The sequence below is a fragment of the Sceloporus undulatus genome, chromosome 1 (genome assembly GCF_019175285.1).
Source record: "Sceloporus undulatus isolate JIND9_A2432 ecotype Alabama chromosome 1, SceUnd_v1.1, whole genome shotgun sequence".
In the NCBI taxonomy this organism is placed as follows: Eukaryota; Metazoa; Chordata; class Lepidosauria; order Squamata; family Phrynosomatidae; genus Sceloporus; species Sceloporus undulatus.
In genome coordinates, this window is record NC_056522.1 from 332,129,857 (window position 1) to 332,147,173 (window position 17,317).

Consider the following 17,317-nt stretch of genomic DNA (forward strand, 5'->3'; position numbering starts at 1 on the left):
CTGCTGCTCCAGAGACTAGGACCCGAAGCAATGGATGCAAGCTACAGGAAAAGAGATTCCACCTCAACATTAGGAGGAACTTCCTGACAGTAAGGGCTGTTCGACAGTGGAACAAACTCCCTCGGAGTGTAGTGGAGTCTCCTTCCTTGGAGGTCTTCAAGCAGAGGCTGGATGGCCATCTGTCGGGTATGCTTTGATTGGGATTTCCTGTATGGCAGGGGGTTGGACTGGATGGCCCTTGTGGTCTCTTCCAACTCTATGATTCTATGATTCTATAACTGGCGTAAAGCAGACAGCCAGGAATAAGTAGCCTCTGGCCACTCTAGCTGCAATTGGGCTGGGACCACAGCAACCACACAGCCAACTCCCATATGGGCCACTGCCTGTGGTCCCAAGCTGAGCGCCACAGGAACCGGATTAAAATGGCTTCTTTTTGTTCCAATACTTTGGACCGGAGTATAGCATCAGAGTGACCACAGCCCCAAAGCGTCCGGAAGCCACTTCTTTTGCCCCTTTGTTTTCCAGGAGAGAGAGAGAGAGAGCGAGAGAGAGCAAACACCAATCAGTGGGTACTCCAACCCTCTGGAATTCCCTTCTGAGGGAGGCAACAGTGATCTCCTCCCTGTTCTCCTTCATCTGGAACACAAAGACCTTTTTTGTTTAAGCTGGTATTTAATATGTAATATCTCACAGGTTGCCATATGTCGAAGACGGCTTGAGGTCAGTTAATAACAACAAATATTTATTTTCAGTTCAATTTTTTGTTGTTACCAGAAATTTTCAGCCTTCACTCTGGCTCTTCCCCTTGATTTTTACACTACTCTATTCACCTGACTTCATAATATACTGTACTTATAAAGTTATTTGGAACAACATTATCCTCCTCTCCAATATAGCCTTTATTTTAGGGCAACTTGACCACATATTCATAAAAGAAACCCCTTATTTACCACAACTCCAGCTCAGACCCTAGCCACATTTACAAATTCTATTCAGTGTCTGTGGATAAGATGTCACTCATGTGTTGTTATCTAATTATTATCGTCAAGATTATTAATTTTATTTTTTCAAAAAATTCTTGAACATAAGCCTACTTACATTTGCTTGATATTGCTCCAGAATTACATGGCCTGGGAACTCTGGCTCTGGTACAGCAGCAAACTTTCGAATGAGAACTAATAACATCTGAAGGCCAGAAAGACGAAGATAGTCACTGTGATCAGTGGCAGCCATAAAAGCCATGCGGATCAAGTCAGCTAAATGCAGTACTAAGAAATCATCTGAGTATGATTAAAAAAGAAAAACAGCACTTTACTAATAAGAAAAATATATTTGATTTTTTTCCAGTGTGGATCCCTAAACCACTTGTGCCTTTTCCTTCATCCCTTGTCTTTAATTACATCAAAATTGTAATTTAAATACACCAGCATCACTTTAGATAATAAATCAGCTATAGAGGAAGTCACCAATTACAACTGCACATTGTTAACATTTTGTGTCAAGCTTGTGTCTAGGCTTGCAACAATTGGAAAAGTGTATTTAAATTTTTTTAACTTCCAAAGAGGTAGTTATGTTATTCTGTAGCATCTAAAACAAGAATTTGAAGCACTTTAAAGATTAACAGATTTAACTCTAAGGGTTATAGTTCACTTCAACAGAAGCATGAATCATCATTCTCAGTTGGCAGTTATATGTATGCATGTACTGTATTTATTTTATTGCATTTTTATCCCACCTTTATTCTGGCAGGTGATTCAGGGCAGTACAATCAAGCTATATACAATTATTGCTCTATATGTCTAGAATGTGTGTGTGTGTGTGTGTGTGGGTGTAAAGAAAGGAAAAATAGATTAAAATAATCATGAAATGCAAAGAGAATAATCTGTGACAATTTAATGTATACAAGAAACCTACAGTGATTCACAGAAGGTGATCATTTAACCATCCCAAATGTGGTGTGTTAACTGCAAATTTATAATGAGACTAAAAGTCAGACTGTATTTTTATTTTTACTTTTTCTGAAAGTGCTTGCCTTTTTTCTTTCTTTCTTCCCTCCCTCCTTGTGTATATGTACACAGAGCAATACAGCTCTCCAAGAGGAAAACTCTTAATACGTCTGATACCACACTCTAGTTCAGAAACATGTATGCCATAATAAATATTGCCTTGTTTGTATTACATCTGTATATACACAGACATCAAGTTAGCAATAATCTATTCTTCAACATACAGTTTTTCTCTCAATAAACATCTGCTACAGCATTGTGAGGAGATACTGCTGTATTCCACTAAGCTACTACTTATCAACATTAAACTTAGTTGTATTTTGGACTCCATAAAATTGTCACATTGATGTTTGTGTGCTGACATGAACACATACCTCTTGAATCCCTTTGCTTCATTTCCTGAGCCAGAGCTATGTCAAAGTGAGCACTGTCAGCATTCTCACACTGACTGATAATTTTACAAACGCATTCTGCAGCAAAAACTCTAGTAGCCCATCGAGGATGGAGGAAAGGGTGTAATCTTTCTTCATTTTCCAAAGCCAAGGCCAATTCATCATCTGTTTGAGCATCCTCCTCCTCTTGGGTGGTGTCTACAGGAGCCACTATTGTGAAGTCTGCATTAAGATACAATAGGCAGGGAAACTGTTTAACAATGGAACTTAGTTAACAGAAGGGGCCTAGGGTACTGGAGCCTTAACCATCAAAGACTAAGGGCACATAACAGAGCAGAAGTTGGGGAAGCAAATAACAGGAAGGTAGCAAGGAGGAATGAGCAGAGGAAATGGAAAAGAGGAATGATGAATTAGAAAACTTTAGAGGGAGAAACAGAGAAGGATAGGTTGCTTACCTGTAACTAGTTCTTTGAGTGGTCATCTGTGAATTCACACAAAAGAGTTTTCCTGTGTCTGTGCAGAGACATTTGGAACCTTCTAGAACTGCTAAGGAAGACTTTGTGGCAGTAGCTCTGCCCACCCTATATATACCCCTAGTGTTCCTGCTCTTTCCCTTAGTTCAAATTTGGATGCATCATAGCAGCATTCTGAGGAAACATGTGCAGGACACAACCTGAGGAGAGGATGGACGGGTTTGTGTGAATGCACAGATGACCACTTGAAGAACTACAGTTACAGGTAAGCAACCTATCCTTCTTTGTCATTGTCTCTGTGAATCACACAAATGGGTTAGATGAGCAAGCTGCAGTCATAGGAGGAGTGTCGTGACATAAAGCACCCAGTGTAGCAAACCAAAATGTGTTTTATTAAACAACAAACAGAAAAGCATGCAATAAACAAACCTTAGTGCAACCCAGAAAGCAACACTGCCCTCTCAAAAGCTGCATCATTTCTAGTTCTGGTATTTAGCTCGTAGTGAAATATGAAAGTCAAGGGCTGGGCCTGGGACCAGATTGTAGCTTTGCAGACGTACTCTAGGGGCATTCCTTAGAGAAAGGCAGATGTTGCTACTGCATTGGCAGAGTGTGCTCAAATTCGAGCCAGAGTCTTCCCTGAGAGTTCATAGGCTAAATGGATTATAGCAGTCATCTATTTTGAGAAGCACTGAGGGGTGATTGGACGTCCAAATTTCAAATCCAAGTAACAGACAGTCTCTTGGATCATCTCGAATCTGATGTCTGGTTGACACAGAATGTAAGTAGTCTCCAGACATCGAGAGAATGGAAAAAGACTCAGTATCAGTTGGTAAGGCAATGTCCTGGCTCAAACAGAATGAAGACACCACCTTGGGTAGGAAGGTAATGACCGAACATAGAACAACTTTGTCTTTATGGAAACGAAGATAAGGTTGGTCCACACAGACCGCACAAAGTTCACCAGCATGGCAAGTGGACATGATGGCAACAAGGCATGCAGTCTTCCAGGTGACAAGCCTGAGATCAGCTGTAGCCAATAGTTCAAAAGGCTATTTGGAAAGCTGTGCAAGGATCAGTTCAAGATTCCAAGCTGTCATTGATACTGAAAGCAGGAGGATGCAGCTTAATGAACTCTTTGAGGATTTTTTTTTAAATCAGAGGGTCCTGAAAGAAAGATGGGTGACCATCAAATGATAGTGACTGCAGAGGGCTGCCAAATAACACTTTAGAGAAGGGATGGAAAGGCCAGTTTCTGCCAAAGACATTAAAAAGTCCAAATTTTTGTGTAGTTTGAATCTAAGAGGGAAAGATATCTGTTGGTTAAAAATTCTAGAAATTTAGCCCTGTTTAAGTAATTGAAGGGGTGTCATGCTGAGGAGGGAGCAAGCTTGTTTTCTGCTGCTCCAGAGAATAGGACCCGAAACATGGATGGAAGCTACAGGAAAAGAGATTCCAACTCAACCTTAGGAGCAACTTCCTGACAGTGAGAGCTGCTCAACAGCAGAACACACTGGAGTCTCCTTCTGTCTCTTGTCATGCACCATTCCGAGATCTGAAGGGTGAGGCTTAATAACGCCTGACATCTTGTGCTGCCTTGTTTGTTGAGGAAGTACAGGACGGTGGTGTTGTCACTGGCTTCAGAGAAGAGATTCAAAGGACTTCAAAGCCTTTTCCACTGCCAACATCTCAAGGGTGTTGATGTGAAGAAGTTTTTTCTTGGAGGACCATTTTTCCTTTACTGTGAGACCTTCTAAGTGAGCTCTCCAATCCTCCATCGAGGTATTGGTTGTGAAGGTGAGTTGTGGGTGTGGAGGAAGGAAAGGTATCCCTGTGCACACGTTGGAGGAGTCCAGCCACCAGTCCAAAGTCCTCATCACAGGCCCTGGAGTCATGAGTCTTTAGAAAGGAGAGGGTCAAAGACAGACAGGAACTATGCCTGGAGCCATTGGAACTGAAGCTGGGACCAAGGAGTGATGGAAGTGGTTGAGGCTACATGACCTAGAGTGATTTGCACCAAGTGGGTGAGGATTCTTCTGTGTCGAGTGCAACCCTGTACTGCTTGAACTAGAGACTTGAACCTGTCCTAGGAAAGGTACACCAACGCCTATCTTGAATCCAGCATTGCTCAGATTAACCTGATCTCTTGAGCTGGAGGGAGGCTGGACTTGGATTTGTTGACTATGATGCCAAGGGATTCGAGTAGAGACAGCATGAATTCGATGTCCTGAACCAGAATTCTTGCCTGGAAGATGCTGTAAAAAGCCAATTGTCCAGGTATGGGAAGAAGGATATACCTTGCTGGTGAAGATAGGTGGCCACCATGGCCATACACTTTGTGAAGACCCTGGGAGTTGTGGACAAGTCGAAAGGCAAGGCTCGAAATTGATAGAAGTGCTGTCCCACTGCAAATGCCAGGAATCTCCATTGGTACTCCATGACTGCTATATGGAAGTACCGTATTTTCTGGCGTACGACTTTTTAGCCCAGGAAAATCTTCCCCAAAGTCGGGGGCCATCTTGTACGCCGGATAGCCGCTGGGTCCTAAAGAGAACAGAGTCCTTGGCAGGAAAGCCTTCTCCCAAAGGCAAAGAAGCGTCTTCCTCCGTTCCTTCCCTCCTTTGCTTTCCTTCCTTCCTTCCTTCCCTCCCTTTCTTTTCCCCTCCTTCCTTCTCTCCTTCCCTCCTACCTTCCCTTTTTCTTCCTTTTCTTCTCTTCCTTCCTTGCTCCCTCCCTCCGCTCCCTCTCCTGTCCTCCTTTTCCCCGGGGGCCCTGACTCTGAGAGCGAGGCTGGCTACAGAGCAACCAATCCTGTTTGGATGGAGTCACACTAACAGCCAATCAGATTGAGGACAGTGGTCGCCCCCCCACCCTCACAAACTACAATTCCCAGGATTCCCTGGTTTTTCAAGGGAATTTCAAGGGAATAATAATAATAATTGCCTCCACACTTCCAGATCCCAGTCCCAGAGAATGAGTCTTCAGTATATCAGTGTTGTCAATTCTGCAGGTGCATCTGGATTTAATAACGATAACAATAATGGTGGTGATGATAGAGAGATAGATCTTGTAGCACCTTTGAGACTCACTGAAAGAAAAGTTGGCAGCTTTCCTAGACTTAAGCGTACTTCCTCAGATGCATGGGAATTATAGTTCATTGTGGCACCAGAGCGCTTTCTCACAAAACTACAATTTCCAGGGTTCCCTAGCACTGAGCCAGGGCAGCTAAAGCTGTCTCAAACTGGATTATTTCTGCAGTATGGATTGGACCTTGAGCATTTTTAATAACCAAGGTCCAAAACACACTGCAGAAATAATCCAGTTTGTGACCACTTTAACTCTCCTGGCTCATTGCTAGGGAATCCTGGGAATTGTAGTTTGTTGTGGCACCAGAGCTCTTTCTGATAGAGATGGCTCAATGTCTCACAAAACTACACTTCCCAGGGTTCCCTAGCACTGAGCCAGGGCAGTTAAAGCAGTCTCAAACTGGATTATTTCTGCAGTGTGTCTTGGATCCAACTCAGGCTGCATCTTCACTCTAGAGACAATCCAGTTTCATACCTTTTTACTGCCATGGCCCAGTGCTATGAAATCATGGGAATTGTAGTTTGTTGTCATACCAAAGTTTGCTGAGAGAGAAGGTTAAATGTCACAGAAAACTAGAATTCCCAGGATTCCATAGCACTGAGCCAGGGCAGTTAAAGGGGTGTCAAACTGTATTATTTCTGCAGTGCAGTTGCAGCCTAACACGTTTCTATTTGGCACAAAGCTTCCTGGGCTTTGATTCCAATAGGAGCCACTTGAACTGCCACGGCTCCATCCATACAGAATCCCTGGGATTTGTAGTTTGGAGCAGCCCCCCCCCCCCCGCATTCTTTGGGCAGAGAAGGCAAAAGACCTTATAAAACTACAAATTCTAGGATTCCAATAGGATGGAGCAGCAGTTCTTAAAGTGGTGTCAAACTGCATTAATTCTAAAGTGTAGATGCACCAAGAGGAAGGGTGGGAGGAGTTGTCAAGGCGGGTGAAATAATGTTGTGTATGCTGTTATTTCAAATGTGGAACACACTCCTTCCTCAGAGTGTAGTGGAGTCTGCCTCCTCTTCCCCTTCTTCTTTCTCCTTCTCCTTTTTTCTCCTCCCCCTCTTTCTCCTCTGTCGCTGCTGCTGCTGCTGTTGTTGTGTGCCTTCAGCTCCTTTCTGACTTATCATGGAAGAGAGGGGTAGTCTTATACGGTGAGTATATCCCAAACACTCTATTTTAAGTTGTAAAGTTGGGGGTCGTCTTATACACCCAGTCGTCTAATATGCCGGAATATACGGTAGGCATAATGGAAGTAGGCATCCTTGAGGTCGAGGATGGCAAACCAGTCTCTTTTCTGCAAGAGGAGAAGGATCAAAGAAAGAGTTACCATATGGAACTGTCCGTAAGAGATGTGGGAATTTAGATGGTGTAGGCAAAAGGTGGAGGCAATAGGTAGGTGTCCCATTTGGAGACAATAAAGTATCTTGAAAAGAAACAGTGTCGAATCCAAGAGATGGGTACAGGTTCAATAGCACCCCTGGGAAAGAAGCATGTGCACTTCATCAAGTAGGGTATTTCAATGGGGTGTAACTCGTAAAATCCCCGGGGGGTAGTGTTTCAAACTTTAGAGCATAGCTGTTGGCAATGATGTTAAGCACCCACAAATCTGATGTTATGGAAGCCCAATTGTTGACACAGTGGGCAAGTCTATGACCAAAGAGGGGTAGAGGAAGGACGTGCACACAAGGGGAAAGTCACAGGTGCTTTTTACTTTGCTCATCCTTTCTTTTGAAGGATTAGCGGTACTGAGGTTGAGTGGTGTTGCATCTGCTAGAGGAGGAAGAAGATTAGGAAGGAAACCTTTGCCTCCTCGGTCCCAGGAGACTGTAAGACCATGCTTGGCCATAGGACAGACGCTGCCAACAGCAATGTCGATGTGGGGTGAAACGTGGTGAAGATAAGGACATACCATATTTTCTAGCCGTGGTCTTCATTTTGTGCTTGAAGTCCAGCTTCTTATTCATCTCCTTGTTGAAAAGACCAGAATCATCAAAGGGCATGTCCTCGATGGCAGCTTGGGCCTGATGGGAAAGGTCAGAGGCTCGAAGACAGGCGTGGCGTCGAAGGGCCACCAAACCTGACAACAACTTTGCAGCACTGTCCACAGAATGACAGGTGAGTTAATCTCTTGGATCCCAAGAGGGTGGGCTTTGGCTTGCAGAGCCTGAGCTAAACGTAGGTCCTCGTCCGGGAACTTATTGAAAAGAGAAGAACTCTTTCCCAGAGGTGTTGCTGATAAACCTCCATGCATTCCGAGTAGTTAGCCACATGAAGACCCAGAGCTGCTGCATAATACAGCTGCCTGCCCATGCAGTCAACCTTCTGACCCTCCTTCTCGGCTGGTGTCTATGACATCCTGGGGGTTGTTTTAAGCTGGGAGGCTTCTACCATGACCAAGTTTGGTCTCAGGTGCTCAAAAAGCCAGGTAGAGTCAGAGGGTGTAATCCAGTAAAGTTTATCAATCTTCCTCAAGGTGGACAGCATGGTGGCTGGAGTTGCCCAAGAACACTTGGCGATGTGGGACATGGTTGCAAGAAGTTCAATGGATGCTGGAGTAAGGACCTTCAACTGGATGTGTTCATATACAGAATCCGGTGGTTCCAATTCATGATGCACCATGTCAAGTTACATTGGCCATTCTGATGACTTGCTCTGAGAAGGAGCGAATGTCATTAGCTGACTTGTGGCTCGCGAGAGCATTAGAAGGAGACCGCACATGGATTCAGTTCGAAGAAGAGTTGTATTCCAGAGAGGCTGAGCATGGCGAGTGAGAAAGAGCAGGTACAGGTCTGTCGTCCAGGGATGCATGGTACAATGGAATAGGTGGAGCCTCCTGCTTCGCATAGGAAGTCTGAGGTGCAGATGGACGTGGCTTGGAAGATGGAGCCAACTGCAAAATAATCAACTTGTGGGAGAACCCTGAGGGCCTCTAGGGACTTCAGAAACACAACACCAGAGGTGGAAATCAGGCTCTACAGATACATAGTAATAGCCTGTCTCTCTGTCAAAAACAAGATCACCTGCCTGGGCAAGAGGGACCAGAGAGTAGCGAGCTCAGTCTTCAGCCTGCTGAAGGCAATGCTGGTTCTGGTCAGTGTCAACATGGGATTGAGGATCGAATCTGTACCAATGGTCAGTTCTGAGTTGGGAGTCAGACTCGTATTGATAGTCTGGATGATAGACTGGAAAGACAGAGAGTTGATTACTCCCTCAAACACAGGCGCTCCGGTAGACAAGAGTGGAGAATGAAATTGTGGAGAGGGAGACTAGTGGAGCTGTCTCACAGGGGAGTCTATCAACTCACCTTCTGAAACCGAACCAGAATGGGAAACCACTCAGAGTCAAGGGCTTTCCCAGCAGATGATGATCACCAATTAGCAGACACTAATCCTTTTGCATTAGCCTCCCAGCTTGAGGCTTGCCATCAGCACAGAACAAGACACATGCAAATCACTCCTGCATTCCCAGGCTCACACAGTATATATATATACCCACTTTTCCCAGGCAAACATTCTCTGAAGATGCCAGCCACAGATGCTGGCGAAACATCAGGAAGAAAATCTTCTAGAACATGGCCACATAGCCCAAAACCCCCACAAAAAACCCAAACCAGATTGAGTCTCAACCACTTGGAGAGATGGTGCAGGTGAGGCAGGCTTCTTAGATGTTTGCATCTCTGACGTGGTGACCCTCTTAGTGGAAGAGTGGGAAGAAGAATGCTTGTGTTTCTTCTTTGTCTCCACCTTATCACTGGCCTTTTTGGTTGACCTGGGAGCAGCACTGGCTCCGGTCATCAAGGATTTCTGCTTTTTTGCGGGGGCATCCTCGGATTCAACAGCCTCAAGTGTTGCCACTTAGAATAGGCTCATGGCTTGATCTCGAGGAGCCAGACAAGCCGCTTCCTCACAATGATTCGACTTTGTTGCCGATTGCCTCTTTGAAGGCGGAGATGGTGGGGGCTCCAAGACAGTAGCCGTCGGTGGTACATGCAGCTTTAAGGTCTTTTCGTACAGAATAGACTGAAGACGAGAGAGACTATTCTTCCGAGCCTATGGGGTGTAGGCCTATATACTGTGCCCCTCACCAAGGCAGAGCTAGCAAGAGGAGTTGCTTTTAGCTCCACATTTCTCACATCATTTGAAAGGCAGACTGGGAAGCCATATTTGCTGATGGAGGTTACTGCCAAAAAGTCTTCACTAGTGATTCTAGAAGGTTCCGAATGTCTATAAACAGGAAAACCCATCTGTGTGATTCACAGAGACCGAGACAAAAAACTGTATTTACATTTTAAATGTTTATTGCTACCCTTCAGGGAACAGTTAAAATTATGTCTTCTCTTGTTCAAAAATAATGCGGTTAGGCACTTATAAGAGCTATCCTAGGAAAGGAATTCCACAGGTTGGGTATCACCATCAAGAAGGCCCAGTTCCCTTGTTTTAGACAGCCAAGCTGTTGTAGAGAGTGGTATTCCCCTTCAAGCACAGTCAGCCCTTCTTATACACTGATTTTCTATACACGGATTCAAGCATTCATGGTTTGAAAATGTTAAAAAAAAGTATAAATTTCAAATATCAAACCTTGATTTTTCATTTTTTATAAGGGACACCATTTAGCTGTGTCATTATATTTAATGGGACTTCAGCATACACAGATTTTGTTATACTCGGGGATCTTAAAACCAAACCCCAGAGTATAACAAGGGTCCACTGTACTGTACTTTGGTCTCAAACTGTATAGGGCTTTCACCTCTCTTTCTTTGATCATCTAACTCTGAAATAATTTATTATTTGCAAACCAGGTTAATAGACCACCTGATATTTTGATCAGAGGAGTCTTCTCTCTGGTGAGAATATGTTTTCATCAAGTCTTGTTTCTAGGAAGAAGATAAGAGCACATACCAGCAGAGGCAGCTAAAACATCTTTACAGAGCTTCAACCAGAAAGAAAGTTTTTCAACAGCCATCGATGTAAGCATATGGATCAGAGTCTCTCTGATGTCTTGGCACAGTTTTGGATCCAGTTCTTTGTCCAACAGGCTTAACAATGCCCCTTCAAGTCCTACTTCTCTGATGTTAATACCTATGAAAAATAATATATCCATAGGGTATGATCTTAATATTTTTACTCATACATAATATTGCCCCCAAAAAACTGTATTAATGTCCTAGCTGTAACTTTGATCCCCCCCTAATATTTTAGAAAGCAGGGAAATGGTTGAAGAAAACAAATATAACTTTATATCCTTTAAAAACTTAGCTTTTAGAGTTACTGCATTACTGACTGATTTCAGACCTCTGTAAGAAAATTACAGTGAATGTTCATTCAGAGATGGACAGAGGACCAATCCACTACAGCTGGAATTTGCTGAGTGCCAACTCAGTCAGCAGGAGTTTTAAATTCTTTTTCAGTTACTTTCAGTTGAACACCTGCCTCCTCAGCTAGTTTCGTTATAAATAATTTTGGAAGTGTCATATCATTACTCTGTGGTTTTTTTTCTTTTTATGACATATGTAAATTTTTGTTTATTATCATTATTCTTTTCATGTGACTCCAAATCTAATCCTAAAGTTCTTATAACCCATTTTATAAGATGTTTAAAAGTTGTAGGTTCAGTTAATTTTCCTGAATCTAAGTCATCATCATCATCATCATCATCATCATCATCATCATCCTGATCAGACGAATCTGTTATTTTGTCCTCTAAGTTATCTATCATTTCATCCTGTTGTAACATTCGGTCTAAATCTATCTCCTCACGATGCTCATATTTGGTCTTCTTTATAAGGTTAAGAGGTGATGTGACAGCCATGTTTAAATATTTGAAGAGATGTCATATTGAGGAGGGAACAAGCTTGTTTTCTGCTGCTACAGAGAACAGGACCCGGAGCAATGGGTGCAAGCTCCAAGAAAAGATTCCACCTCAACATTAGGAGGAACTTCCTGACAGTAAGGGCTGTTCGACAGTGGAACACACTCCCTTGGAGTGTAGTGGAGTCTCCTTCCATAGAGGTCTTTAAACAGGCTGGATGGCCATCTGTCGGGATGCTTTGATTTAGATTTCCTGCACGGCAGGGGGTTGGACTGGATGGCCCTTGTGGTCTCTTCCAACTCTATGATTCTATGATTCTATACACTTATGTGGAATTGATTCCTCATCATCTAGCCTCCTTTTTCTATTCAATTTGATTTCAGCGCTGTCCTCTTTTTCTTTTGTTCGGCTGATGTTTTGGAAAGCATACCATAATTCATTCTTTAGATCATTTTTATCTTTTTGTTTCTTATGTTCAACATGAACTTGTTTGGACACCTGTCTTTGCCCTTGCTGTCCCTGTAGCATGGATTGTAGTTCCTGATTAATTAATTGCCTAACTGTAGTAGTTACAGAGAACTCCTGAGATTCCCCATCCTTTTCTATTTCTACATCTTGTCTGGATAAAGTGGGCATGTTGTCATAAATTTTTTCCATTAGTGTCATGAATTGGTATTTATTTGTTACACTGGAGTCTTTTAATAATCTTGATAGTTTGTCACAAGTCTCCTCCTCAGAACTGCCACCATGTTCTGATGTAGAGCTAGATCCATTATTATCAGATCTTGTGTGTGCCTCCCTTCTGGAGTGTTGCGTGGCTGTCTCAGATCCAACGTTCTTTTCTGTTTGGCCATTAGAGGACGCATTTCCAGAGCTGGCATTTGTAGAACTGACGCGTGCCTCCCTTCCAGGTGTTTGCACGGTTGCCTTCACTTCAACAGTCTTCTCTCTCGCAGCTGTTTGTTTCAGAAGAGCTATTTCAGAACTCATCTCCATTATGCATGTGCGGGGAGCGGCATTCCTTACTGTTGCAACTCCGCTCTTCAAGATGGTAGCCTCAAGTGATTGTTTGAAACTTAGTAGCCACTGCTCTGTGTTTCTCCCTCAAAGCGGCAATTTTCCCATTTACCTTGGAAGTATTTGTAGTCTCTCTCTTTATAATTAGCATCCGCTTGTTTTTTTAAATTGTTTTTCCGCAGTCATTTTCTGGTGGACCAGTAGAGTTACGTCCTCAGACTCACTCTAACTGGTAGTCATGAAGACCTTCATTAATTCATCCTTTCCAGTGTCCTCAGAGACACGCTGTATGGTGGCCATCTGGGAGCCTTTCATAATGTTTCCTTGGTCTTTGTTCGTCTTGTCCGGCTTTTTAGTTAAAGATTTGTCCTTTTTTCCAGATATTTTGTCTTTCTTTTTTTCCTTACTAACTTCCATTTGTTTACCTTACTAATCTAATTTAAAGGTATTTTTTTTGAGGAGGCAAAAACGTGACTGATCAGTAGGCAGGATTAAAAGAAACTGGCTGAGGAGGCAGGAGGTCAACTGAAAAATAACTGAATTTTTTTTAGAACTCCTGCTGACCGAGTTGGCACAAGCAAATCCTAGCTGTAGTGGATTGCTCCTCCGGCCATCTTGTGAATATGATTGTCTTTTTCTCTGATATTACCAACTCTGTGAACCAACTTAATCACAGTTTCTTTCAGTATCTATTACTCCCTCTTTCCCCACACCCACGTGTTACTGAACCATTCCTGGGGTTCATTTGTTCAGAAAAAAAAAGGAGCTATAGGCAAATGCTCTTTCAACTTCATCACAGCTGTATCTTGGGTTACAATCTGAAGCCAAAAATATATATCTGCGTCCCAAAATATGATGCATCAATTATTAACATATGTTACATGAAAACAAGAGTGAAAACAAGCACACTGAAAAATTGTAAAACCTGCTTATTAAAAATAAGCAAATGAAGAAGAAGACTGGATTAATACAGTGTGTGTAGTGGCACTAGATGTTACAGGAGGAACTGATATACTTTTTTCCTGCATGCTAACTATTGAATCAGCAGGTTTTTTACACTGCCCATGCTGACTGGGATATTATGGAGATTGTAATCCAAAACAGTAACCCCAGTTTTTAACATGTACTGTAGCAAGAGGCGACCATTCAGGATGATTCCGGATGAGACTTTCATTGCAGAATCATCATGCCATATTTCTGGAATTTACAGGTGGTCCAGATAACACCATATTCAGACCTTCTGTGTTTTTGCACAGCTTCCCCCATTTTTTTGTGAAAAAGTTTTTTCACAAAAATAAAATATGTCAAGGAAGAAAAATGTATTGGCTGTACAATGTATTTTGCCTGGTAGTGTTAAAAGCCCTCTATCCAGGAGCATCCTGAAATGCTACAGTTTTAGAACAGTTCCATATATGTTAGTTCAGGCAAGGCCTCAATCATTCCTATACCAGATTTTGCAATACACAATACCTTCTAGGACAGCCTTCTAAGAGCAATTGCACAATAAAGGATCATAGAATCCTGTATCATTGTGAAATATAAAGTTTATACAAAACCCCAAAGCATAAGAGACTTTCAAAACCAGTAAAGATATGCTCATTATTACCTGGAGTAAATTCCTCTCTGCTATCTTTAGCAAGGGCCACAGCATACTCAGATACTTCAGCTGCCTCCCGTTGAACAAGCTGATGCAAACAAGCTAGTACTGCTCGCCTCAATAACAAATACGAACTAGAGAGATTCACCTGAAATGTACAGACAAAGGACTTGAACTGGAAGAAACTTTCTGTAAGAGAGTAACTGAAAGGCAGAAGCCTGAAACTCCCCAAGCATTCACAATTCTGAGGCAAAACTTAGAAGTCAGATATGAAGGGTAGAAGAAAAAGATATATTTTAAAAAGTGTAATATACTGTATATATTGCACAAGAATGAAATGCTGTTTGGTTGGCTAGATGTTTATTTATTGCCCAGAATCCTGTTGGTAGGTAAACCAAATTAGTGGCTTCACTTTTTCCAGGATTACATATTGCCGGTAAAGAAAGGCAGATATAATCTTGCAGTCTATTTCTCCAGCATCTTTCTTCTTCACAGCCACTGTGCCTACTGTATTAACTCCCCCCCCCAACCACTGCCTAAAACAAAGATTCCAGTCACTGTTTAATTTTTCTATTATAATCTACCTTGACCACATATGGAGGAAAGCAAGTATACAAGTAATTTAAGACAATGCATATATAGAAAGATTTCAATTAAGTTCATTTTAAGTACTGTATTTTCTGGCGTATAAGACTACTTTTTAACCCAGGAAAATCTTCTCAAAAGTCAGGGGTCGACTTATACGCCGGGGGTCGTCTTATAGGGTGGGTGCTGAAACTTTCGAGCTGGACTGGAGAATCTGCGGTTGCCGCAAATGGTGGGGGAAACTCAAAATGGCCATGGCTGCATCCCCTCTGTATATGGCAACCATATGAAAGCAGGAAGGGAGGCGCTGTACAATTATGGTAGAATAAAATCTTGGAGACAGGGAGGGCTGGGCAGGCAGGAATAGCTGAAGCAGCTTTGGCATACAACAAGTTTTCCGCTAAGTACCTGCATGTCTAAGCATTTGAATTAAAATTACCATATTGAAATCAAATGTGACGTTTTTAAATTTTTAATTGGTGTGCGTTGGAAGAGGGGTAGTCTTATATGGTGAGTATATCTCAAACTCTATATTTTAACTGGAAAAGTTGGGGGTCATCTTATACGCCCAGTCGTCTTATACGCCGGAAAATACGGGTAATTTAAATCCTTGTAAGTGGCTAAGGACTTTTAAGGACTATTAGGTGGAAGAGGTCTTGTTGGCAGAGAAAACTGGGATCCAGGCTCCCTGCCAGAGAAAGCAGGTAAAGCAGCAATATTTGGTGATTTATCTTCTCTGTTGTACTCACTACCACAGTTCACACTGTGTAAGAGAATCCCACAGACCAGATTTTCAGGGTCAAAGTGGGTTGTGGGGGGAAAGGAACTGGATCCAACCCTAGATTATGTATGTATTAGTGCAATTCTAAAGACATGCCATTCCTGTCACAAACCCATGAAAATCTTAAACAGAACATTAAGAAGATCAAAGTACAGAAATGGGGAGAAAGGAAACGCTGTATCTGCAGTCTGGGGATGCTCCTGGACTTGTCTCTTCATCTGACAGCTCAGGTGGATGCAACAGTCAGGAGCACTTGTTATCAGCTTCATCTGCTATGCCAGCTGCGCCCCTTTCTGGAGCAGGGAGAGCTTGAAACAGTAGTACATGTGCTGGTAACCTCTTGGCTCAACTTTTGTAATGTGCTCTACATGGGGCAACCCTTATGTCAAATTCGGAAACTTCAACTGGTACAGAATATGGCAGCCAGGTTGGTTACTGGTACATCCAGAATTGCTCATATTACACCAGTTGCAAAATCTCTTCACTGGCTGCCTATCAGTTTCTGGGCAAGATACAAGGTGTTAGTTTTAACCTTTAAAGCCCTATATGGCTTGGGTCCTGACTTCTTGCTGGAGTGCCTTCTCCCATATAATCCACACCTTACTCTTCGTTCATCTGGGAAGAATCTGCTGCAACCTTAGAGGACTAGACTTTCAGCAGTAACCCAGATATCTTTTTCATCAGCCACTCCTAGACTCTGGAATGACATGCCGGATGAGATCTGACATATTACCACCTTGGAAACCTTTAAGAAGGCCATTAAGACGGATCTCTTCCAGCAAGCCTTTCCAGACTAGAATACCCCTACTGACCCTGCCTCCCTGCCTCTCCCTTATCCTCCATCCTCATTTATACCCTACCCCAGACTCCACTTGGAATTTTTGATCTCATTTTAGTGTATGTATATTAATGCTTTTAACTTTCTTTGGTTTAATCCTTTTTTAGAGTTTGATCATGTTTTTATGTTTAGGGGGAGGATTGGGGATCTTGAGATTTTAATGCATCTCTTTTTAACTGTATGATTTTTACTGCTGTAATCCACTTGGATTCCCTGAGTTTAAGCGGAATATAAATAAATAAATAAATAAATAATCTATATAAGAAGCTGCTAGATACTAAGTTATAACATTAATTCATCTATGTCAGTACAATCTACATTGACTTATAATGGTTTTCTGCGTTTCAGACAGAGGTCTTTCCCACCCTGATATGAAGATATAAAAGTACACTAAATTAATGTACTAGCAATTTGGATGCTTCAGGGCTCTCTAGGAAAGAAAACAGTACATGACAAACATCACTACAGCAAAGAAAAAAACTCTGCCTGTATTTTACATTGGCTTCCAAAATATTGCTGTTTTAACACAATTTTGAGAATCTTGTCATCTTAATTTACAAATGAAAAGCAACGTAAATAATTTGGTATATTGAAATTCACTAAAACTACAGAGTGTTTCTCCTTGTTAATGTTACAGTATATTCGGCTAGTATTTAACAAAAATACCAGCATTCAAGCTCAATTTTTAAACATTACAATAGAGGAACAAACTAAAATTATCTGTTATACTTCAGAC

The 17,317-nt window shown here is 42.2% G+C and overlaps 1 protein-coding gene across 8 annotated transcripts in view; it reads right to left on the minus strand.

Moving 5' to 3' along the window:
• Nucleotides 1-17,317, minus strand: part of HEATR5A (HEAT repeat containing 5A) — a 96,114-nt gene that overhangs the window by 23,369 nt on the left and 55,428 nt on the right. For all 8 annotated transcript variants that reach the window (XM_042464825.1, XM_042464787.1, XM_042464804.1 and 5 more), the window contains 4 exons: nt 14,387-14,525; nt 10,854-11,033; nt 2,381-2,620; nt 1,099-1,280 (listed from right to left, as the gene is read on the minus strand). In XM_042464825.1, the coding sequence (XP_042320759.1) occupies nt 1,099-1,280; nt 2,381-2,620; nt 10,854-11,033; nt 14,387-14,525 (741 nt within the window). The remainder of the gene's footprint in view (nt 1-1,098; nt 1,281-2,380; nt 2,621-10,853; nt 11,034-14,386; nt 14,526-17,317) is intronic.